Source organism: Pleurodeles waltl, chromosome 1_2 (genome assembly GCF_031143425.1).
Source record: "Pleurodeles waltl isolate 20211129_DDA chromosome 1_2, aPleWal1.hap1.20221129, whole genome shotgun sequence".
Lineage (NCBI taxonomy): Eukaryota > Metazoa > Chordata > Amphibia > Caudata > Salamandridae > Pleurodeles > Pleurodeles waltl.
The window spans coordinates 107,562,582-107,583,427 of record NC_090437.1 but is presented as its reverse complement, the minus strand read 5'-3'; the positions used below and the strand labels follow the sequence as shown (position 1 = coordinate 107,583,427).

The 20,846-nt window shown below is 46.5% G+C and overlaps 1 protein-coding gene across 2 annotated transcripts in view; it reads right to left on the bottom strand.

The window, feature by feature from the left end:
- ERCC3 (ERCC excision repair 3, TFIIH core complex helicase subunit) overlaps positions 1-20,846 on the bottom strand; it is a 733,178-nt gene that overhangs the window by 253,126 nt on the left and 459,206 nt on the right. For both annotated transcript variants that reach the window (XM_069236738.1, XM_069236742.1), the window contains one exon: positions 17,718-17,920. In XM_069236738.1, the coding sequence (XP_069092839.1) occupies positions 17,718-17,920 (203 nt within the window). The remainder of the gene's footprint in view (positions 1-17,717; positions 17,921-20,846) is intronic.

The window sequence follows — 20,846 nt, the reverse complement described above, 5'->3', positions numbered from 1 at the left end:
AAAGTAAACAGCTAAGGTCACCTGCAGTCACATTCAAAAAAATAAAAGGGAAGCTACCCACCCTAGGTACAGTAAGAAAATCAAGGTTATGGCCAAGATAAACTAAATATTTTATTAGCCTTGCACAGTTGGCTTTTTGGTGCCTATTGTATAAAATATACATTTGGCCTCGTTAAGGTTCCAAAGTGTTTATTTTTGTAGTGTTTGCTTTATTCGGGATCCAGAATTTTTGATGTCTTATATGTTTTCGGCAGGTTTTTTGCTGTGGTGGCTTTTAGATTATTGGTGGCAATATGAGTAAGTGTTTCCAGTGAGAGGGCAACCACTAAAAGAAATGTAAACAGTCATAACTTTATACAGAGACAATGGTTCCAATTGTTGACGTAATTGAACAAAACCGTGCACTGGTGGATGGTCTTTGAAGTGGCGTCAAAAGACAAGCTATTCCCTTCAAGTGCATGCAGCTTACTGACTTTGTGCTCAAGTTCCCCCACAGAGCTTGTCAGAAGACTAAGACTTGCTTGGAAAAAAGAAAATGTAAATGAAAAATGGGCTCAAACAAGATGGGCAACGAAGTTTGATGCCAGAAAGAAGGCCAAGATGACAGATTTTGACCTTTATCACTGTAGGAAGTCTGGTGTGGTGAACACCTGTGGTGTTTGCACCTTATAGCAGGTCCAGGCAACTCCTTATTAGGTAGTGAGGCATTGTCTAGGAAGCCAGGGCTCTCTAGTGGTAGCTGTGGTGAGCAGCCAAGACTTATCTAAGAGACATGCAAAGCACTTATATTACCACATTAGTCATACAGTAAGTTATCTCAGAAGAAAGGAACTACACAGTGTTGTAAAACTAAAGATACTTTATTACAGTCACACTGAACTAGATTACTATAGGCAGTCCCCAACTGGAGGCAAGTATACACTATATATACACACAGTAAATGTGAGGAATTAGCATATAGAAACAACAAGCACTGCCAGAAAATAGTAGAAAATAGGTAGAGCCTTATTGGGTGGGGGGGCAAACCATATACTAAAATAGTGGAATGCGAAGTGAGGTCCTGCCCCCAAGGATGTGCAGTGGCTAGAAGGAAGCTAGGAAAACTCGAGACCCTAAGAGGCGAGTACCTAGATGACCACCAGCGACAGGAGAGCAGAGGTAAGTTACCTGGTCTTCCCAAAGACTGACAGGGGGCTTGGAGAAGTAAGATTGCAAGACCAGGACCATTCCAGAGCAACCCAATAGTGGATTCCTAAAGAAGAGGACCTGCAAAAGAAGGGGAAATAATACCAGTCCAGTCAGGCGTGTCTCAGTCAGAAAGAAGCCAATGCCCATCCTTCTGTGGATGAAGATCCGGCTCGACGAGGGAAGATGAAGATCAGCTGTGGAGCTCAGGAGCTGCAGAGAGGTCCTTGCAGTTGTGCAGATGATGTCCCACATCAGTCTCCGGGTCACAGATGGTCGTGGTAAGGAAGACCACCAACAAGCCTTGGAAAATGCAAATCCGGCAGAAGAGGATTTGCAGTGCTGAACAGGACCAGCAAGGTCCAGGAGACTTGACCCTTGGAGGGGAGTCCAGGCTGACCCGCAGTAGTCAGGAGAGCCAGCAGAAGCAGCTGCAGCCCTCACAGGCAACCCACTGGCAGCAAGCACAGTAAGTTACAGCAAGGCCAAGTCAGCACGCCTGGAAAGGAGTCCCATGTCGCTGGAGCAGCAGAGGAGACACTGTCCTTGCAAGGATGAAGTGCTGGAGGCCAGGCTACTTGAAGCCTGAAGAACCCTTGGAGCAGGAGTAAACAATCCTTGGCTGTTGCAAGAGACGCTGTGCACAGGGGTGCTGTCCTGTAAGGAGAGGCAAGGGCTCACAGTCTCCTAAGTTGGACAGAGGACAGAGAGGACCAAGAGGACCACTCGCCTGTGTTACACACGGTTCCAGAGGAGAGGAGATCCCAGCAGCCGGACATTGTTGCCTTAGCTGCCTGTGGATTCAGAGGAGTGACTCTTTCACTCCAAGAGAAATTCCTTCTGACTTCTTTGGTGAAGCTGACGTCTTGCCGACCCCAGAGAATGTACAGTCATGGAAATGTTGCAAATGCTGGAAGGAGCCGATGAAACAATGTTGCAAGGTGAGGTTGCCTCGGGAGTTGCAGACTTGTTTGGTTCCTGAAGAGTCCAGCAGTGGTTCCGGTGGCCAGGAGCAGAGGAGGTTGATGCAGAGGAGTCCTTGTGGAGTCTTCCACCCCGGATCTGGGGACCCAACTGCAAGGGAGTCCCTAAATAGCCCTAAGAGGGGCCCTGGTCATTCTGCAGGGTGACCACCTATCAGAGGGGGTCACTGACGTCAGTCATCTGTCCTGACCAACTAGATGCTCCCAGGGGCCTCTGCATATCTTGTTTCCAAGGTGGCAGAATCAAATGGCCACCTGGAGGAGTTCTGCGCTCTACCCCAGGGGTGGTGATGGACAGGGGAGTACTCACTCCCCTTTCCTTTGTGCAGTTTTGTGCAATAGCAAGCCAGTGGCGTGGGGAAGCTACCCTCCTCTGCCTTGTAATACCTATTTCCAAGGGAAAGGGTGATGCATCCTCTCTCCCACAGGAAACCCTTTTATTCTGCCTTCCCCTGCTTGAGCTGGTCAAGTAGCAGGAGGACAGAAACATGTCTGAGGGGCTGCAGCAGTGTAGGCTGCTTGCAAAACCATGGAAGACTGGTAGGAGCAATACTGGGGGTCCTCTAAAGAGCCCCCAGAGTACATGGAATCATGCCACCAATACTTGCATTAGTATTGAGGTATGGTTCTGACATGTTTGATACCAAACATACCTAGGCTTGGGGTTACCATTATGTAGCTGGACCACAGGCCAGTACTGTGGCCAGTACATGGGTAAAATGGACTCCCAGCACTTACGAAGTCCAGTGCATTGGCACTGGTATTTGTAGGGGCACTTCTGCTAATGCAGGGATGCCCTCACACACAGCCCTTTGGGCTGGAAGGGTCTATCACAGGGGTGACTAACAGTGGCCTGGTGTAGTGACCTGTGGTGAAAGGGTGTATGCACGTTTTCACACAGGCAGCAATGGCCCAATGCCCTGGGTACCTAAGTACCATATACTAGGGACGTATAAGGGGACACCAGTATGCAAATTGTGGAGTGCACAAAGGTCCAAGTTAACCAAATTTTGAAGGAGAGAGCACAATCACTGGGGTCCTGGTTAGCAGGATCCCAGTGAAAACAGTCTAAGCACACTACCTGCAGGCAAAAATTGGGGGTAACCATGCCAAAAGAAGGTACTTTTGTCCACAAACCTCCCCCTCCAAACGAAGGACAATAAGACTAACCTTGCCCAGTTGAGTCTTTATTGTCTAAGTGGAAATATCTGGCGAGTCCATCAGCACTGGAGTGGTTACTCCCAGGTCTCTGTTCCACTGTATAATCCATTCCCTGTAAGGATATGGACCACCTCAACAATTTGGGATTCTCACCTTTTTTGCTTAAGCCATATGAGGGGCTTGTGGTCTGTTTGAACAAGGAAGTGAGAGCCAAACAAGAATGGCCTCAGCTTCTTCAAGGCTCAGACCACAGCAAAGGCATTCATCTCAATGGCTGACTAACACTTTTCTCTGGGGCTCAACCTTCTACTTCTAAAAGCTACAGGTTGATCCTGGCCCTCATTTAGTTGTGAGAGTATTGCCCCTATTCCTACCTCAGAAGCATCTGTTTGGACAATGAATTGTTTGGAGTAATCAGAGCTTTTTAGAATAGAAGCGGAGCTCATGGCCTGTTTCAGGTCATCAGAGGCCTTCTGGCAGCTAGCTGTCCACAAGACTTTCTTTGGCATCCTTTTGGATGCAAAGTCATTTAAGGGAGCTACAATGGAGCCATACTCTTTAATGAACCTCCTGTAGCACCCAGTCAGAGCTAAGAAGGGTCTGAATAGGGGTTGAGTGGTAGGGGCAATTAAATCCATGTTTGCTTCGTTTTTGCCCTGGAGTGGTTGAATTTGACCTCCACCTATCAGATGGTCTAAATAAACCACTTTACCCTACTCTAGCTGGCATTTTGATGCATTAATAGTGAGGCCTGCCTTTTCCAGGGCCTCAAGTACATATCCAAGGTGGACCAGGTGATCCTCCCTGGTGGAGCTATAGACAGCTATATCGTCTGGATATGCTGCACTAACGATTTCCATGCCTTGGAGAACTTTGTTCACCAACCTCTGAAATGTTGCAGGTGCATTTTTCAAACCAAAGGGTATCACTAGGTGTTGACAATCATGCTTTTGGTTTAGCATCATCAGCTAACTTGATCTGCCAATATCCTGCAGTCAAGTCAAATGTACTTAGATACTTAGCAGAAGCCATGGCATCGGTCAGCTCATCTGCCCTAGGGATTGGATGAGCATATGTCCTCATTTGGGGCCTCTAGAGTCAACACAGAACCTCATTTCTTTTTTTACAATTTTGAGAGTGAGGCTTGGGTACTAAGACTACAGGACTAGCCCAAGGGCTGTCTGAAGGCTCAATGACTCCTAAGTCAAGCATATTTTGCACCTCTGCTTTGATGCATTCTCTGACATGATCTGGCTGCCTATATATTTTACTTTTTATAGGCAGACTGTCACCTGTGTCAATGGTGTGTACACACCATGTGGTTTGACCAGAGGTCAAGGAAAACAGTTCAGAGAACTGACCAAGGAGATTCTATAGCCATCCTTCTGTTGGTCAGAGAAGCCGTCTGCAAGAACTACACCCTTTACTGAACTGCCAGATAGGTTGTGGGATAAGAGGTCAGGGAGAGGGTCACTCTCTTCTGCCGGACCTTCATCAGTGGCCATCAGCAAAGTGATATCAGCCCTGTCATAGTAATGTTTGAGGCGATTCACAAGAAGCACTGTGTGCAAGCTTCTGGGAGTGCCTAGGTCAATCAAGTAGGTGACCTCGCCTTTCTTCTCCACAATAGTGTGAGGACCACTCCATTTGTCTTGGAGTGCCCTAGGAGCCACAGGCTCCAGGCCCCACACCTTACATCCTCGCTGGTAAACAGTCAGCACAGCAGTTTGGTCATGCCACTGTTTTTGCAGTTCCTGGCTGGCCTCAAAGTTTTTACATGCCCTCTTCATGTACTCAGCCATTCTGGATCTTAGGCCTAGAACATAATCTGTGTCCTATTTGAGAGGTTGTTACCAGTATTTCCTCACAAGGACAAGTGGACCCCAAACAGGATGTTCAAACAAAAGCTCAAATGGGCTGTAGCCCACTCCCTTTTGTGGAACGTCCCTGTAGGCAAAGAGGAGGCAAGGCAATAGGACATCCCATGATGAGTTTTTCTGAGAGTCCCATGATCATGCCTTTGAGGGTTTTGTTGAATCTCTCAACTAGCCCAATTGTTTGTGGATGATGAGGGGTAGTGAATTTGTAAGTTACACCACACTCCTTCCACATGGTTTTAAGGTATGCAGACATGAAGTTGGCACCTCTGTCTGATACTACCTCCTTAGGAAAACCCACCATGGAAAGAATTCCCAGGAGGGCCTTGGCACTGCAGGAGCTTTAGTGGTCCTAAGGGGAACTGCTTCTGGGTACCTGGTGGCATGGTCCACCACCACCAGTATAAGCCTGTTCCCAGAGGCTGTAGGAGTATCCAGGGAATCACCTATGTCCACTTATACCCTCTCAAAGGTTACCCCAACCACTGGAAGTGGAATTAGGGGGGCCTTTTGAGTACCACCTGTCTTGCCACTGGCCTGACAGGTTACACAGGAGCAACAACTCCTTTGTGTCCAGTGGCCAGTGAAAGAGGGCCAAGTCTGTCCCACATCTTACTTTGCCCCAAATGGCCTGCAAGGGGAATGTCATGCCCAGGTCAACAAAAACTCCCTACATTTCTGAGGAATGACCAGCCTCCTGGTGGCACCAGGTTTGGGGTCCCTTACCTTAGAATAAAGGAGGTTATAGTCCCAGTAGACCCAATGGGTCCCACTGACAACCAACCCCTGCTTCTGGAGCTGCAGCTTGCTGCCTCAGACTTTCTAGAGTAGGACAGGACTTCTATTCTAGAAGAACTTCTTCCCTGGTGGATCCCCCTGCGCCTAAGAGCTCAGCTGGGTCAGCCTTAAGCTCCTCTGGTGTAGGTTTCTCCCAAGGAGGAGGTTCCTCTCCTTCAGGTGTGGGATCCTCATTGGAAATCTGAACATAGGGATAGTTTCTTACCTTTCCTGACTTTCTTTTTGGGAGCTTCCTGAACCATTTTTCCAGGCTCCAATGCTCCTTGCTCACCCTGTTTCTTGGCCTGTGCACTGGTTAAAGTAAAGATGTGCCCAGGAATACCTAGCATTGCTGCGTGGACTTCCAACTCCACTTCAGCCCAAGCTGAAGTCTCCAAATCATTACCTAACAGACACTCCACAATTAGGTCAGAGGATACTACAACTTTCTTAGGCCAGTAACCCCCCCCCCCTCAGCTAAGGTCAACAACAGCCATGGGGTAGCACTGAGTGTTGTTGTGTGTGTCCGTGTCATGAAAGCAAAGAGAATGAAGAACAAAAATCATCATGGCTGAACTAAACAAACTACAAAAGGAAGCTTCCAAAAAGTCAGAGTAAATGAATTGGTTGATTAAAGAGTTTATTTTTTATTTTTAATACTAGCTAATTAGTAGGTGCTACTTAATATGGTAAATGTACAGTCCACGTGGCCCGCGGCATGTGCTGTGTTGCCGCCTCCCTGGGGGGAGGGTCCTCAGGCCAGGGGGAGAGGGGGGTTTGCGCGTACCCCTGCATATCATACAATTTAGCCCCGGGGAGCTGGTGGTCTCCATGGCTTTAATAAGCCCCACTCCATTTCTAACAAAATACACTGTGCGTCTTTGGGACCTGGCTTAAATGGGGGATAATTAAACAGTAAGTTCCTAACCTGCATTCTTTTTTAAAATTTTCAGTGGATCTGCAGCTCCAGCCACAGATTTCTCTGAAAATTCTAATTAAACAAATGCTTTTTTAGCCTTGGCAGGATCCAAGGGGGACCTCTGGACCAAGGCTAGGGTATACATACCCTGCCCCTTTTCCTTCTCCTTTATTCAGGTTGGAGGAAGGTGGACGAGAAGAAGTGTATGAGTGTTAATTATGCAGAAGATGACTTTGGAGTGGGTGTGATATATTGATGAGGATGGGTTGACTATGGGTATACCTGTTTGTAGATCTTGGGTACAGACAGCTATCTGTCTGTTGGCAGACCTACTGTTTCCATTTCCTTTATTTAGGGTGGGCTTAGGGTTTCCCCTTACTCACAATCGGATGATTTTTTTGCTTATCTCAATTGTCTGCTCTGGACTTGATAGATTTCCCCTTGTTTCTGTATTTGTCCAGCCCACGAACATTTCTATCTCAGTGTTCCGACAGGATAAGTGGTGTCCTGCAACTGTTGTCTTGACATGATTAATTTGTTTTTTTGCTGTGAGCCCTCCATAAAGGCACAAGCATCGCCACTCTCCACTTGTTCTTTTGCTCTTTTCCTCATCTGCTCCCTTTCTCCTTCACTCCGCTTTCCATGGGCCGGCCGGCTTTCACTGTAAATTGATTTTTTTAATCAACATTTTTTTTTTTTTTTTAACACAGGTTTGGCAGTTGCAAAGTGCTACCGAGCCACTCGCAAGCATGAATCTCAATGTTTAAAAAAAATTTATTTACTGTTTTAGCAATACCTTTGACCACCTTAGAATGGTAAATTAAAAGTGGTCGGCATGAAGCCTGGGTCCACACGCCTCACAAAGCATGCCACAATGTGTGCGTCATGGTCCATGAGTGCACCTCAGCTAACTTGTAATAGGTGATTGTCACTGGAAAACCCATTGTAACATTGCCAGCGGTGTGTGCACGTGTCTTGACACACACAGCTGGATGCAAATGATAATAAGCATTGGCAAAGCCAAGACCTCGGCCTTTCAGAGGTGAGACCTATTGGCTTTGCAAATGCTGGTTGTGCTTTCAATCTGACAAAATTGGAATGAAATGCCACCAATAGGCCTGCTGGGCCAATGGAGTGCGTGGCGCGTCGCAATTCCTACAGTATTGAGGGGGCATCAGGGCTTTAATACTGAAAGTCTGTGATGCCAGGATAGTGAGTACGTGGGAAACACTATGATCTTTCCAGACTAGTTGTGACATGGGGCGGCCTCCTGGAAGAATAAGAAAACTGGTGGGTGGTCCAGTGTTCAGTAGCCGCTACAGTTGTGCATTGGAGCTTATTGCCAAAATACAGAGAAAGAGCATGAATATGACATACATTGCATGAATTAGGTAAAGTATGGCTAGTCTTTGTTTTCCAGTAATGATATGTGGACATAGCCCCCAAAATGCTGGCATGTTAGTTATTCTCCTTAGTAAATGAAGTGTTCTGCTGTCATAAAATTATTACACGTAAATAAAATGCAAATGTTTAGCACCAATGATTTGTCCTGAGTACTGGAGTAAATCCTATATTTGAAGTAATTGTAATTGTATTTATATAGCGCTTACTACCCCTGACGAGGAATCGAAGTGCTTTTCGGTGAGTAGCACGCTACTCTGCAACCCAAGAGTAATTAGTGGAGGATTAGTATAGGGAAATATGAGCACAGTATGAGTTAATTTGAACAGAGGATATGTGAGTTTGTTTGTTGGATTGACTACAGTAATGAAGGGATAGAGGAGGGAAGAACCCAGAAGAGTTAATTGTGAGTTTGAAGTAATAGGATGAGGTCTGGGAGGAGTAAAGGAGAGATGGAGGAGGGAAGAGTCTGTGGAAAGGCGTTATGGAGATCATAGTAGCAGAAGGGGTTTTGGATGGGTCAAAGGTGAGAAAATGAGGGAGAATTTAGTAGGGTTGTTTGGAGATAGTAGTAAACTGAGGTTTGAGATGAGCTAGATGCGGTAGAGGTGGTGAATAAGTTGGGCATGACAGTTACATTCAAACGCCAGAAGGTCTCCTTTACATTTATTTATGAATCTGTTCGGATGGCAATCTCAGAGTTCTCAATTTGAAACAGTGTATCAGTGTATCAAGGTAAGAAGTTAAATGTCTTAGAAATGTAAATCTCAATACTAACATTGTAGGGAGCTGGCCTGGTGTGTGGCGGGTACTTAAGGTACTTACACCTTATACCAGGTCCAGGGTTCCCCTATAAGTGTAGTGTAGGCGGTCTAGAAGCCAGGCTCTCTAGAGGTAGCTGTGGATGAGCAGCCAAGGCTTATCTAGAAGACAAGCAAAGCTCACGCAATACCACTGTAGTCACACAGCACTTACACAGATAAAAGAAAAAACTCTCAGTATTACAAAAATATAGGTACTTTATTTTAGTGACACAATCAACAAAAGCAATAGATAGGAAACCCTCCAATAGGAGGTAAGTAAACACACTACATTTGTACCCTAGTAATCAGAAACAGGCCTAAATAGCAATAGGAAACAGTGCAACAGCAATAGCCAATAGTGACCCTAGGGAGAGCCCAAACCACATTAAAAAAAAATGGAATGTGAATGCAGGATCCCCACCCAGGTGTAGAAGGGAGCGGGGTGGCGCAGAAATCCCCAAAGGTAAAGTACCACAGTGCCCCACAGAGACCAGGACGAAAGCAGTAAGTTAGAGGATTTTCCCCAAACCTCTAAAATGACTGAAAATAAGGCTAATGCAACACCCAGAAAAGACTGCAAGAAACCAGTGATGAGTTCCTGAAGAAGAAGAGCTGAAAAAGGAGGCGACCAAGTCCAGAAGTCGCAAAGGTGTCCGGTGGCGGCAGGGGCCACTACCAACCCTTCTGTGGTTGCAGGAGTTGGTCAACTGTAGGACGAAGACGGTCAGCAATGCAACCCAGGAGTCGGTGAAGAGTTCCTGGAGGATGCAGTCAACATCCCATGCGAATGGAAGATTGCAGTCTGGCCTTGGCGTGGAAAAGCCACCAACAAGCCTTGGCAAAGGCATGAGTTGCATAGCCAAAAAGTGGAGCTGTTAGGGACCAGCAAGGCCCAGGACGACTCAACCTATCGGAGGGGTGGGGGGGGGTATTGGGGAGTCCCAGAGGGCCCTCAGCAAGACAGAATCCACAGAAGAAAAGGCAGCCCTCACAGGAGACCGACTGGTAGAGAACCCAGGAGTTGCAGGAGCCCACACAGCACAATTGAAAAAGGGTCCCATGCCGTAGGAGAAGCACGCAGATGGCTGTGCATCACAGGGAAGAGTGCTGGGGCTGGGGCTACACTGAGCCGCAAGATCACTTGTACGCGATGCTAACAAGCATCAGTAGCTGCAAGAGACCCGATGCATGGAGGTACTGTCCTGCGTGTGAAGGCAAGGGCTTACCTTCACCAAAGCTGGCGCAGCTGGCAGAGAGGTCCAAGGGGACCACTCCAGACCACCACTTTGATGCAGGATCCACACAGCTCAGGCTGGGAAGAGACTCACGCAGGAGGTCGTCGTTGCAGTTAATGCCTGCAGATGCAGGGGAGTGACTCCCTAACTCCAAAGGAGATTCCTTCTTCCTTCTTGTGCAGACTGAAGACTTACTGCCCTCAGAGGATACACAGCCAGGGAAATATTACAGAAGCCGGAAGGAGCCATGGAAACAATGTTTCAAGCATGGTCTTCATCGTGGATCCTGATTCTCGGTTCCTGAAGGGTCCAGTTGCCGTTCCGGGGGCCAGAAGTCGAAGTAGAGGTTGCAGAGGAGTCCTGTTGAGATCTTGCAAGTTGAATCTGAGGACCCGTCCAAGAGGTAGACCCTAAAAAGCTGTGTAAGGGTGATTGGTCACTTAGCCAGGTGACCACCTATCAGGAAGGGGTTCTGACATCACTTGCAGTCAGTGACCTGGCCACACAGATGCTCCCAGAGGCCTCTGCCCACCTTGGATTCAAGATGGAAGAATCAAGGGACCCTCTAGAGGAGCTCTGGGCACCACCCCTGGGGTGGTGATGGGCAGGGGAGTGGTCACTCCCCCTTCCATAGTCCAGTTTTGCGCCAGAGCAAAGACTGGAGATCCCTGAACTGGTGCAGACTGGTTTATGCAAGGAGGGCACCAAATGTACCCTTCAAAGAATACCAGTGGCTTGGGGAGCCTACCCCTCCCAAGCCATGTAACACTTATTTCCAAAGAGAGAAGGTGTTTCTCCCCCCCCCCAGGAAATGCTTTGTTCTGCCTTCCTGGGCTTCAGTTGTTCAAGCAGCAGGAGGTCAGGAATTCGTCTGAGAGGAGGCAGCAGCTTGGGCTGCCAGGAAAACCACAGAACGCTGGAAGGACCAATGCTGGGGGTCCACATATCAGGAGGGGGCTCTGACGTCACATGCCTGACCTGGCTACTCAGATGCTCCCAGAGGCCTCTGCCCACCCTGGATTCAAGATGGCAGAATCAAGGGACCCTCTGTAGGAGCTCTGGGCACCACACCTAGGGTGGTGATGGACAGGGGAGTGGTCACTCCCCTTTCCACTGTACAATTTTGTGCCAGCGCAAGGATTGGATTTCCCTGAACCCGTGCAGACTGGTTTATGCAAGGAGGGCACCAAATGTGCCCTTCAAAGCATACCAGTGGCTTGGGGAGGCTACCCCTCCCAAGCAATTTAACACTTATTTCCAAAGGGAGAAGGTGTTATCCCCCTCGCCCATAGCAAATCCTTTTTTCTGCCTTCCTGGGCTTGAGGTGATTAAGCAGCAGGAGGACCGAAACCTGTCTGAGGGGTGGCAACAGCTTGGGTTGCACAGAAAACCCAGAAAGCTGGTAGGAGCAATGCTGGGGTCCTCTAAGGAACATCCAGAGTGCACGGAATCATACTTCCAATAATGGCAACAGTATTGGGGTATGATTCTGACATGTTTGATACCAAACATGCCTAGGTTTGGAGTTACCATTATGTACCTGGACCTAGGTAAAGACCTATGTTGAGTAGACACGTAAAACGACATCCCCACACTCACAAAGTCCATGGAAATGGGGCTGGAGTTAATGGGGGCACCCCTTTTCATGCAGGGGTGCCCTCACACACATGTACCCCCACCCTGCCCTCTGGGCTAGGAGGGCCTACCATAGAGGTGACTTATACTAACCTGGTGCAGTGACCTGTAGTGAAAAGTGTGCATGCACATTTCACGCAGGTTGCAATGCCAGTCCTGAAGATACACTTTTTATGGGCTCCCCATGGGTGGCATAATACATGCTGCAGTCAATGGGGAACCCCTGGTACCCCAATGCCCTAGGTACCTTGGTACCATATACTAGGGACTTACAAGGGGGGTACCAGTATGCCAAATGTGGGGTGTGTGTGGTCCAAGCAACCAAACATAAAGGGAGAGAGCACATTCTCTGGGGTCCTGGTTAGCAGGATCCCAGTGAACACAGTCAAAACATAGTGACAACAGGCAAAAAGTGAGGGTAATCATGCCAGAAAGAGGGTACTTTCCTCCCCCAACATACCCCCCAAACAAAGGAAAATAAGGCTAACCTTGGCCAGATGAGACTTCATTGTCTAAGTGGAAATATCTGGAGAGTCCATCTGCATTGGAGTGGTTACTCCCAGGTCTATGTTCCACTGTATAGTCCATTCCCTGTAGGGATATGGACTACCTCAACAGTTTAGGATTTTCACCTTTCATCTGTTTTAACCATAGAAGGGGCTAGTGTCTGTCTGAACAAGGAAGTGAGTGCCAAACAAGTATGGCCTCAGCTTCTTCGAAACCCAAACCACAGCAATGGCCTCCTTTTCTATGGCTGACCAACACTTTTCCCTGGGAGTCAACCTTCTGCTTATAAAAGCTACAGGTCGGTCCTGACCCACTGTATTAAATTGTGACAAAACTGCCCCAACCCTACCTCAGAAGCATCTGTCTGAACTACAAATTGCTTGGAGTAGTCAGGGCTTCTTAAAATAGGTGCGGAGCACATGGCCTGTTTGAGATCTTCAAAAGCGTGTTGACAGCTAGCTGTCCATAAAACATTCTTGGGCACACTCTTTGAGGTGAGATCATTAAGAGGGGCTACAATGGAGCCATAGTTCTTAATGAACCTCCTGTAGTACCCAGCGAGGCCTAAAAAGGCTCTCATCTGGGTATGAGTAGTAGGAGAAGTCCAATTCAATATGATTTGAATCTTCACCTGCAGTGGCTGAATCTGGCTCCCACCTACCAGGTGGCCCAGATATACAACCCTCCCTTCCCTTATCTGGCACTTAGAGGCCTTGATAGTGAGGACTGCTTTCTGCAGAGCCTCCAAAACATTCCACAGGTGGACCAGGTGATCCTCAGACAGCTTTATGATCAAGATAAGTTGCACTATAGGCTTCCAATCCTCGGAGGACTGTATTCACCAGCCTCTGAAATGTGGCAGGTGCATTTTTCAGGCCAAAGTGCATCACTGTAAAGTGAAAGCACCCTCCAACGGTAGAAAATGCTGTTCTGGGTTTAGCATAATTTGATATTTTAATCTGCCAATAGCCAGCAGTTAAATCAAAAGTGCTCAGATACTTGGCAGATGCCAGTGTATCTGTTAGATGATCTGCCCTAGGCATAGGATGAGCATTTTATTTTCTTACAGTGTTGAGCCCTCTATAGTCAACACAAAACTTTTTCCATTTTGAGAGTGAGGATTTGGGACCAGAACCACTGGACTCCCATATCTAGCATATTCTGAACCTCAGATTTGATGCAGTCTCTGACATGGTCAGGCTGCATGTAAATGTTACTTTTTATTGGTAAACTGTTCCCTGTGCCAATGGTGTGTTCACACGAACTGGTTTGACCAGGTGTCAATGCCAACAGTTCTGAGAACTATCCCAGGAGATTCCTGCAGTCTTCTTTTTGTGACAAAGAGAGGCAGTCAGCAAGTACTATCACATCAACTGAGTCATCAGCTGCAGTATGGGAGAAGAGGCCAGGGAGAGGGTCACTCTTTTTCCTGTCCCTCATCAGCAGGGTCATATCAGTTCTGTCATAATGGGGCTTTAGGCGGTTCACATGAAGCACCCTGATGGGGCTTCTGGGAGTGCTCAGGTCTACCAGGTAGGTAACCTCACCCTTTTTCTCCACTATGGTGTGGAAACCACTCCACTTGTCTTGGAGTGCCCTAGGAGCCACAGGCTCCAGGACCCACACTTTATGTCCTGGCTGGTATACAGTCAGTACAGCCTCTTGCAGCTCCTGGCTGGCCTGAAGATTTTTAGTGGTCTTTTTCATATACTGAGCAATGCTTGATCGGAAGCCAAGTACATAATCCACTATGTCTTGCTTGGGAGGCTTGAGAGGTTCCGCCCAGCCTTCTCTTACAAGAGCAAGAGGACCCCTAACAGGGTTCCCAAATAGAATTCCAAATGGGCTGTGGCCCACACCCTTCTGAGGGACTTAGCTTACCTTCACCAAAGTTGAACAGCTGGCAGAGAGGACCAAGGGAACCACTCTAGACTACCACCTGTGATGCATGATCCACACAGCTCAGGATGAGAGGAGATCCACACAGCTGATCATTGGTGCAGTTGGTGCCTGCAAATGCAGGGAAGTGACTCCTTCACTCCAAGGAAGATTCCCTCTTCCTTCTCGTGCAGACTGAAGACTTGCAGCCCACAGAGGATGCACAGCCATGGAAATGTTGCAGAAGCTCGAAGGAGCAGTGGAAATTATGTTGCAAGCCGAGGCCTTGTGGTGGATGCAGATTGTCAGTTCCTGGAGGGTCCAGTTGCAGGTCCGGTGGCCAGAAGTCGAAGTACAGGTTGCAGAGTAGTCCTGCTGAAATCTTGCAAGCCGAATCTGAGGACCTACCCAAGAGGGAGACCCTAAATAGCCCTGGAAAGGGGACTGGTTACCTAGCCAGGTGACCACCTATCGGGAGGGGGCTCTGACTTCACTTGCCTGACCTGGCCACTCAGATGCTCCCAGAGGCCTCTGCCCACCTTGGATTCAAGATGGCAGAATCAAGGGATCCTCAGGAGTAGCTCTGGGCACTACCCCTGGGACAGGGGAGATGTCACATCCTTTTTCATTGTCCAGTTTCGCGCCAGAGCAGGGACTAGAGGTCCTTGAACCAGTGCAGACTGGTTTATGAAAGAAGGGCACCAAATGTGCCCTTCAAAGAATACCAGTGGCTTGGGGAGGCTACCCCTCCCAAGCAGTGTAACAGCTATTTTCAAAGGGAGAGGGTGTTACCCCATCTCCCAAAGGAAATCCTTTCTTCTGCCTTCCTGGGCTTGAGCTGTTAAAGCAGCAGGAGAGCAGAAACCCGTCTGAGCTGATAGAAGCAATACTGGGGGTCCTCTAAGGAGCCCCCAGAGTGCATGGAATCATACTTCCAATACTGGCAACAGATTTGGGGTATGATCGACACGTTTGATACCAAACATGCCTAGGTTCGAAGTTACCATTATGTAGCTGGACATAATTAGTGACCTATTTCCAGTACACACATAAAATGGCGTCCCTACACTCACAAAGTCCATGAAAATGGGGCTGGAGTTCGTGGGTGCACCTCTGCTCATGCAGGGGTGCCCTCACACATAGGTACCTGCATCCTGTACTCGGAGGGTCTACCATAGGGGTGCTTATAGTGACGTGGTGCAGTGACCTGTGGTGAAAAGGATGCATGCACCCATTCACGAAGGCTGCAATGGCTGATAAACTTTGCACGGGTATCCCATTGGTGGCATAATACATGCTGCAGCCTATGGGGTAACTGGGTACCATATACAAGTGACTTTCAAGAGGGCACCAGTATGCTAAATGTGGGGTGTGTGGTGCAAGCAACCAAATTTTAAGGGAGAGAGTATAGTCACTGGGGTCCTGGTTAGTAGGAGACCAGTGAACACAGTCAAAACATGCTGACAACAGGAAAAAGGTGAGGTAACCATGCCAGAAAGAGGGTACTTTCCTACAAACATCGGCTTTGCTCTGCTGAGAGGGAACAAGTTTAAATCCCTGCAGGGCATGAGTCTACACTCCTGCAATGCTAACTTTACCTTTCATCCTTGGAGGTCGGTAAAATGAATGGTTTAACATTCAGTAATAGTAACTTGTGTTATTTTCAGTGCATACAGACTCCATTAGTGTAGCATAAAATGTTATATACAAACTAGCTTTTGCTGTATAACAGATACGTATAGGCCTTAATGATAGCTGGGTCCTCAAGATTTGTCTTAACACTTGCAAGGCATTAATGATTAAGGATTACAAATATAGGACAACAGAAATAGGACTCATAATACACAATTACACAACAGCAATTCTTTGCAAGAGAGATGGGCCTGAGTGGGGTTCTCTTCATTAGCTTCCATATTATAGCTCTACTATAAACTGAAATTGACCAACAAGTCTGAAGTGGAGGGTACTGGTTACTTCTATCTAGGCTCAATATAACACACAAAATGCTACAATAAATATGTTATCCCTAGGACACCTAAACCCAATGTAGACATGGCTCTATTTAGCAAACTAGGACTTCTGATACAAACCAACAAACAGACCACAGAATTCTTATCACATGCTCTTTCTTTTGCTGCACCACTCTTACAGGTCCTGACGGTGGGCCTAAGTGAAGTAGGTGCTGATAATAAGAAAGATCTACTAATCCACTTCTCTTCAATGAAGGATTTTCTGAAAATTTCTCTACAACTAATCGAAATGTAGATTTGCTTTCCGTTTAGTGTATGCTGTCTTATTAATCCTTTCAGGGTTTAGGCTACTTGAGTGCTTTTGTTCATTTTTCTGTTAGTCTTTATTTGTTGACTTGAGCATTATAGAATAAGGGCTGTACATACAGAACATTCTAAAACAAGGAATGTCAGGATAATATGTAAACCTAACACAATAGCCAATACTCGTGCTGGGGTAGACGACGAGTGGCGAGTGAGAGGCTAACAAAGTATGCCAGAACTAAAAAAAAAAAAAAAAAAAAAGAGCTGCAATGCATAAGAGCCAAAGCAAAATTATTAAGCCCAACTGAGACAATGAGGAAATGAGACGTTGGCGGTCGACAGTGCAGAAGGCAATCAAGAGGCTGAGCAAGATGAGGACAGTGGTTGCGATGAGCGTGGTAACAAAGTTTCAGGCGTTTAGAGACAGGTTTCGTGGAAGGTTGATTCAGAACCGTGAGCAATGCACAGAAGAAAACAAGGGCAGAATAGTTAGAAAACCAGAAACCCAAGTCCTCCTTTTTCTCGATCATACACAAAGGTGTAATCTACAGAAATGAAATACAATAACATTGTCTGTCTGCAGGTAAAGATGTATCCCCTCATGCGGTTTTCAGTTTTTCTCTTACTTAAATTCTGAAAAGAGATTTGTAGAGGGATATCTGGTTTAGTCTGCCCCTGGTGGAGCGCTCATCTATGCAACTGACAACTTTTTAAAATCACTGGTGACACTAGCGTTCCTCCTGTGCCAAGCACGTGTATGCACACGTCTTCCTTACTGTTCAGCCTCAAGTGATCCCAGAGGGGCCCCAGACTCTGTCCAAAATAAGTATTATACAGATAACAGGCCTTTGTTTTAAGCAGAAGCATGTTATTGCAGTTTTAAAAAGGTAACAGTACTTAACTGCAATGTTTAAATAGGTTTAGACATATTTAAACATTGCCATGTTTATAAAATAATTGTGAAAAATTCTGAGGGGGGCCCAATGATTTTTATTTTTCAACTGGGGGGGCGCGGCATAAAAAAGTTTGGAGACCTCTGCTCTAGGTGCAGATATTTCTTGATTCTTGTTCTGTGTCACTTACTTGTTCAGCCTGATGGCGTATTCCTTCAATGCATAGACGTTGTCCGCAAATACAATAATCTTGTCATTCCGACGTTCATGGAACTTAATGAGGAACTGGCATGCCCTGAACTTGTTTGGGTTCATGGTATACAGCAATATTCTCTTCTTCGTTTTAATAGCGACATATTCACGGTAAAACTCAGGAGACATTGGACACCAGACCTGGAAAAAAGGAAAGCATTAACCACTAAGCTGGAGCAACATCCAAGAAATAGAAGTAAAATGGCGTGCCAGGAACTATCTTTCATTGAGAATGTAAACCAAAATAGTACTTGGAATTAAAACAGAGTGCTAAGTTATATATGCCAAAAAGATTTCCATCCCATGGTGAAAGATAGAAAAAAGTATCAAACATTTAGAAGAATTTTAAGGCAAGCAAATGACAGTTTTAGTCTGGGAAAAACATGGCCCTTGACTAGAGAGCAAATTGAAGTAATAAGGCAAGCAAATAACTGTCAGTTTTAGTCTAGGAACAAGGTGGCCCTTGAATGGAATGATAACGAATTCAGAAAAACAAACAAACAAAACAAATTTGTTCTCTTTCGACAATAGCATAAGGAGGCACGGGGAATAGATCGATTCAGTCGAGTGCTAGAAACAAAATGCTATGTCAAACCAAGGCACGGTAATATCATAGGGCGGCTGACAACCCTGCGAGAAGCGCCATCTGACCGAAACTCAGCCTTTTGAGAGTCACTCTGGAGATGCAAGACTCTAAAAGACACATACGCCATTAGTAATACTAAGTCGCCGTTGTTTAGCCCCCCAATTCTACCTTGAGGTTAACTGGCAAACTACTGGGACCTGACCACCTCTTGACTTGAAAAATGTTAGATCGTGCGCTTTGCGTTCAGGAGGCTTTCCCAATGTGCTCACACTGGGAAAATTAAGAGGCCATGTTGCATGGACTAGAATCAGAAATCTAAAGAAAACGACAATAAAATATCCTCCCCAATGAATTAATCAGAATGTTTACTATTTTATTAATGTATAGCATTTACGGTTGCCTCACAGTCCCACGATATGCAAGTACGGCAACAGGGGCAGCCATGAAACTGTCAGCGATTGTTATTGACATATTCTGGAGAAAGGACTTTACCATTCTGAATGATATTGTGAGCATTACAGTTCCTCAAAACTCCACTGGGTAAGGGAACACCGCAACGTAATGGATGTCAAAATATTTGTTTTTCTAAAATGTACGAGTTTGCTAGGAATTCTGAGCGCAAGCTTCCCTGGGTAGGTAAATGCAACTGTGACTTCAGAAATAAGCAAAACAGTTCGTCTGCATAGTCCATGGCACTGTAGAGCTCATGTGAGGTTCAACGTGATCCCAGAGTCCCTGTTCACAAGGGGCCAGGATGTAGTTTCAGGCTACCTTAGGTTACGGCAAAATAACCTATTTTGGTACACGGAATATAAATACATTTTGTGAATGTTTGCATGAGGTCACATCCCATTATGAACACTGCACAGGAATTGGCACAGGCAGGGCATAATTAGGAAATACCAACAAACTAGATTTTTAACCCCTTCGCTGCCAGGCCTTTTCCCCTCCTGTGCTAAGCCTTTTTTTGGCTATTTTGGGCAGTTCGCGCTTAGGCCCTCATAACTTTTTGTTCACAAAAGCTACCCACGCCAAATTTGCAGCCTTTTTTTCCAACATCCTAGGGATTCTAGAGGTACCCAGATTTTGTGGGTTCCCTTGAAGGAGACCAAGAAATTAGCCAAAATACAGCAAAAATTAGTTTTTTTCCGAAAAAATTGGAAAAAAGGGCTGCAGAAGAAAGCTTGTCGTTTTCCCCCTGAAAATGGCATCAAAGGGTTTGCGGTCGTAAAATCACCATCTTCCCAGCTTTCAGGAACAGGAAGACTTGAACTAGAAAACCCCATTTTTCAACACAATTTTGACATTTTACTGGGACATACTCCATTTTTGCTATTTTTTGTGCTTTCAGCCTCCTTCCAGTTAGTAAAATAACTATGTGAGAAAGTAGCCTCTTTCTAGCCTTGTTACCCCCACTTTTGGCCTGTTTGTGAGTGTATGTCAGGGTGTTTTCACTGTCTCACTGGGATCCTGCTAGCCACGGCCCAGTGCTCATAGTGAAAACCCTATGTTTTCAGTATGTTTGTTATGTGTCACTGGGACCCTGCTAGCCAGGACCCCAGTGCTCATAAGTTTGTGACCTATATGTATGTGTTCCCTGTGTGATGCCTAACTGTCTCACTGAGGCGCTGCTATCCAGAACCTCAGTGGTTATTGTTGTGTTGGCTCACGAGTCGGGTGAAATGTAGAGGGCTCGCGGGTCGGGTGGAATGTAGAGGGCTGGATGGGGGCTCGAGGGCGGTGATGCGGGAGGTGCGGCGAGGTGAAGGAAGGCGGTTGGAGTGGTGCCGGGGACGAATACTGGAGGTGGTTCCTGTGACTTTGGAAATAAACGTGGAAAACACACCCACCTGTTTGACCTCATTTATGTCGGACACAACATAATTTTGGCGACGAGGATTTTGTGGAACCATCTCCGAATCTACGCTCAGTTCATATTTTGAAAGACGGACGCTGCACTGCCAACGGATCTCCGGGGTGAGTGAGATCTTTGTCTTCGCTGGAAAGAGTCAGGAAGAGTTTCTGGTGCTCTAAAGTTGAAATAAACGCGCAATAAGTCGCGTGTATGACATTAAATATTGGTTTAAATTTGGTCCCCGGCCGCGAGCGGATTCTTACTTCGCTTGTTTACACGCGCTCTCTGACAAGGCGTATTTGAGTAACAGAGCACTCAAGGACGTTTCATTTACAGGATGCTTTGGTAGTTTTATATAAAAAAAAAAAAAAAAGGGACTATAAGGCGAACTTGCTTCAGAAAACGGACCGTTTGTTTGTACATTGCCAAAGAGGAGGTTGTTTATTTGTTTTTGTCAGAACCACAGCATAAGTACACTCTTCAGAGTTACATCAGATGTTTCTGTGTATGTGGTTTACATTAATATTTCATTTCTACCACCAGATTGTCTAATTATACGCTGTAATTATGCAATCTGTCTCGGCTCCTCCTCCTTTTCTTGAAACACCTGGGGAACCACCAGTGGC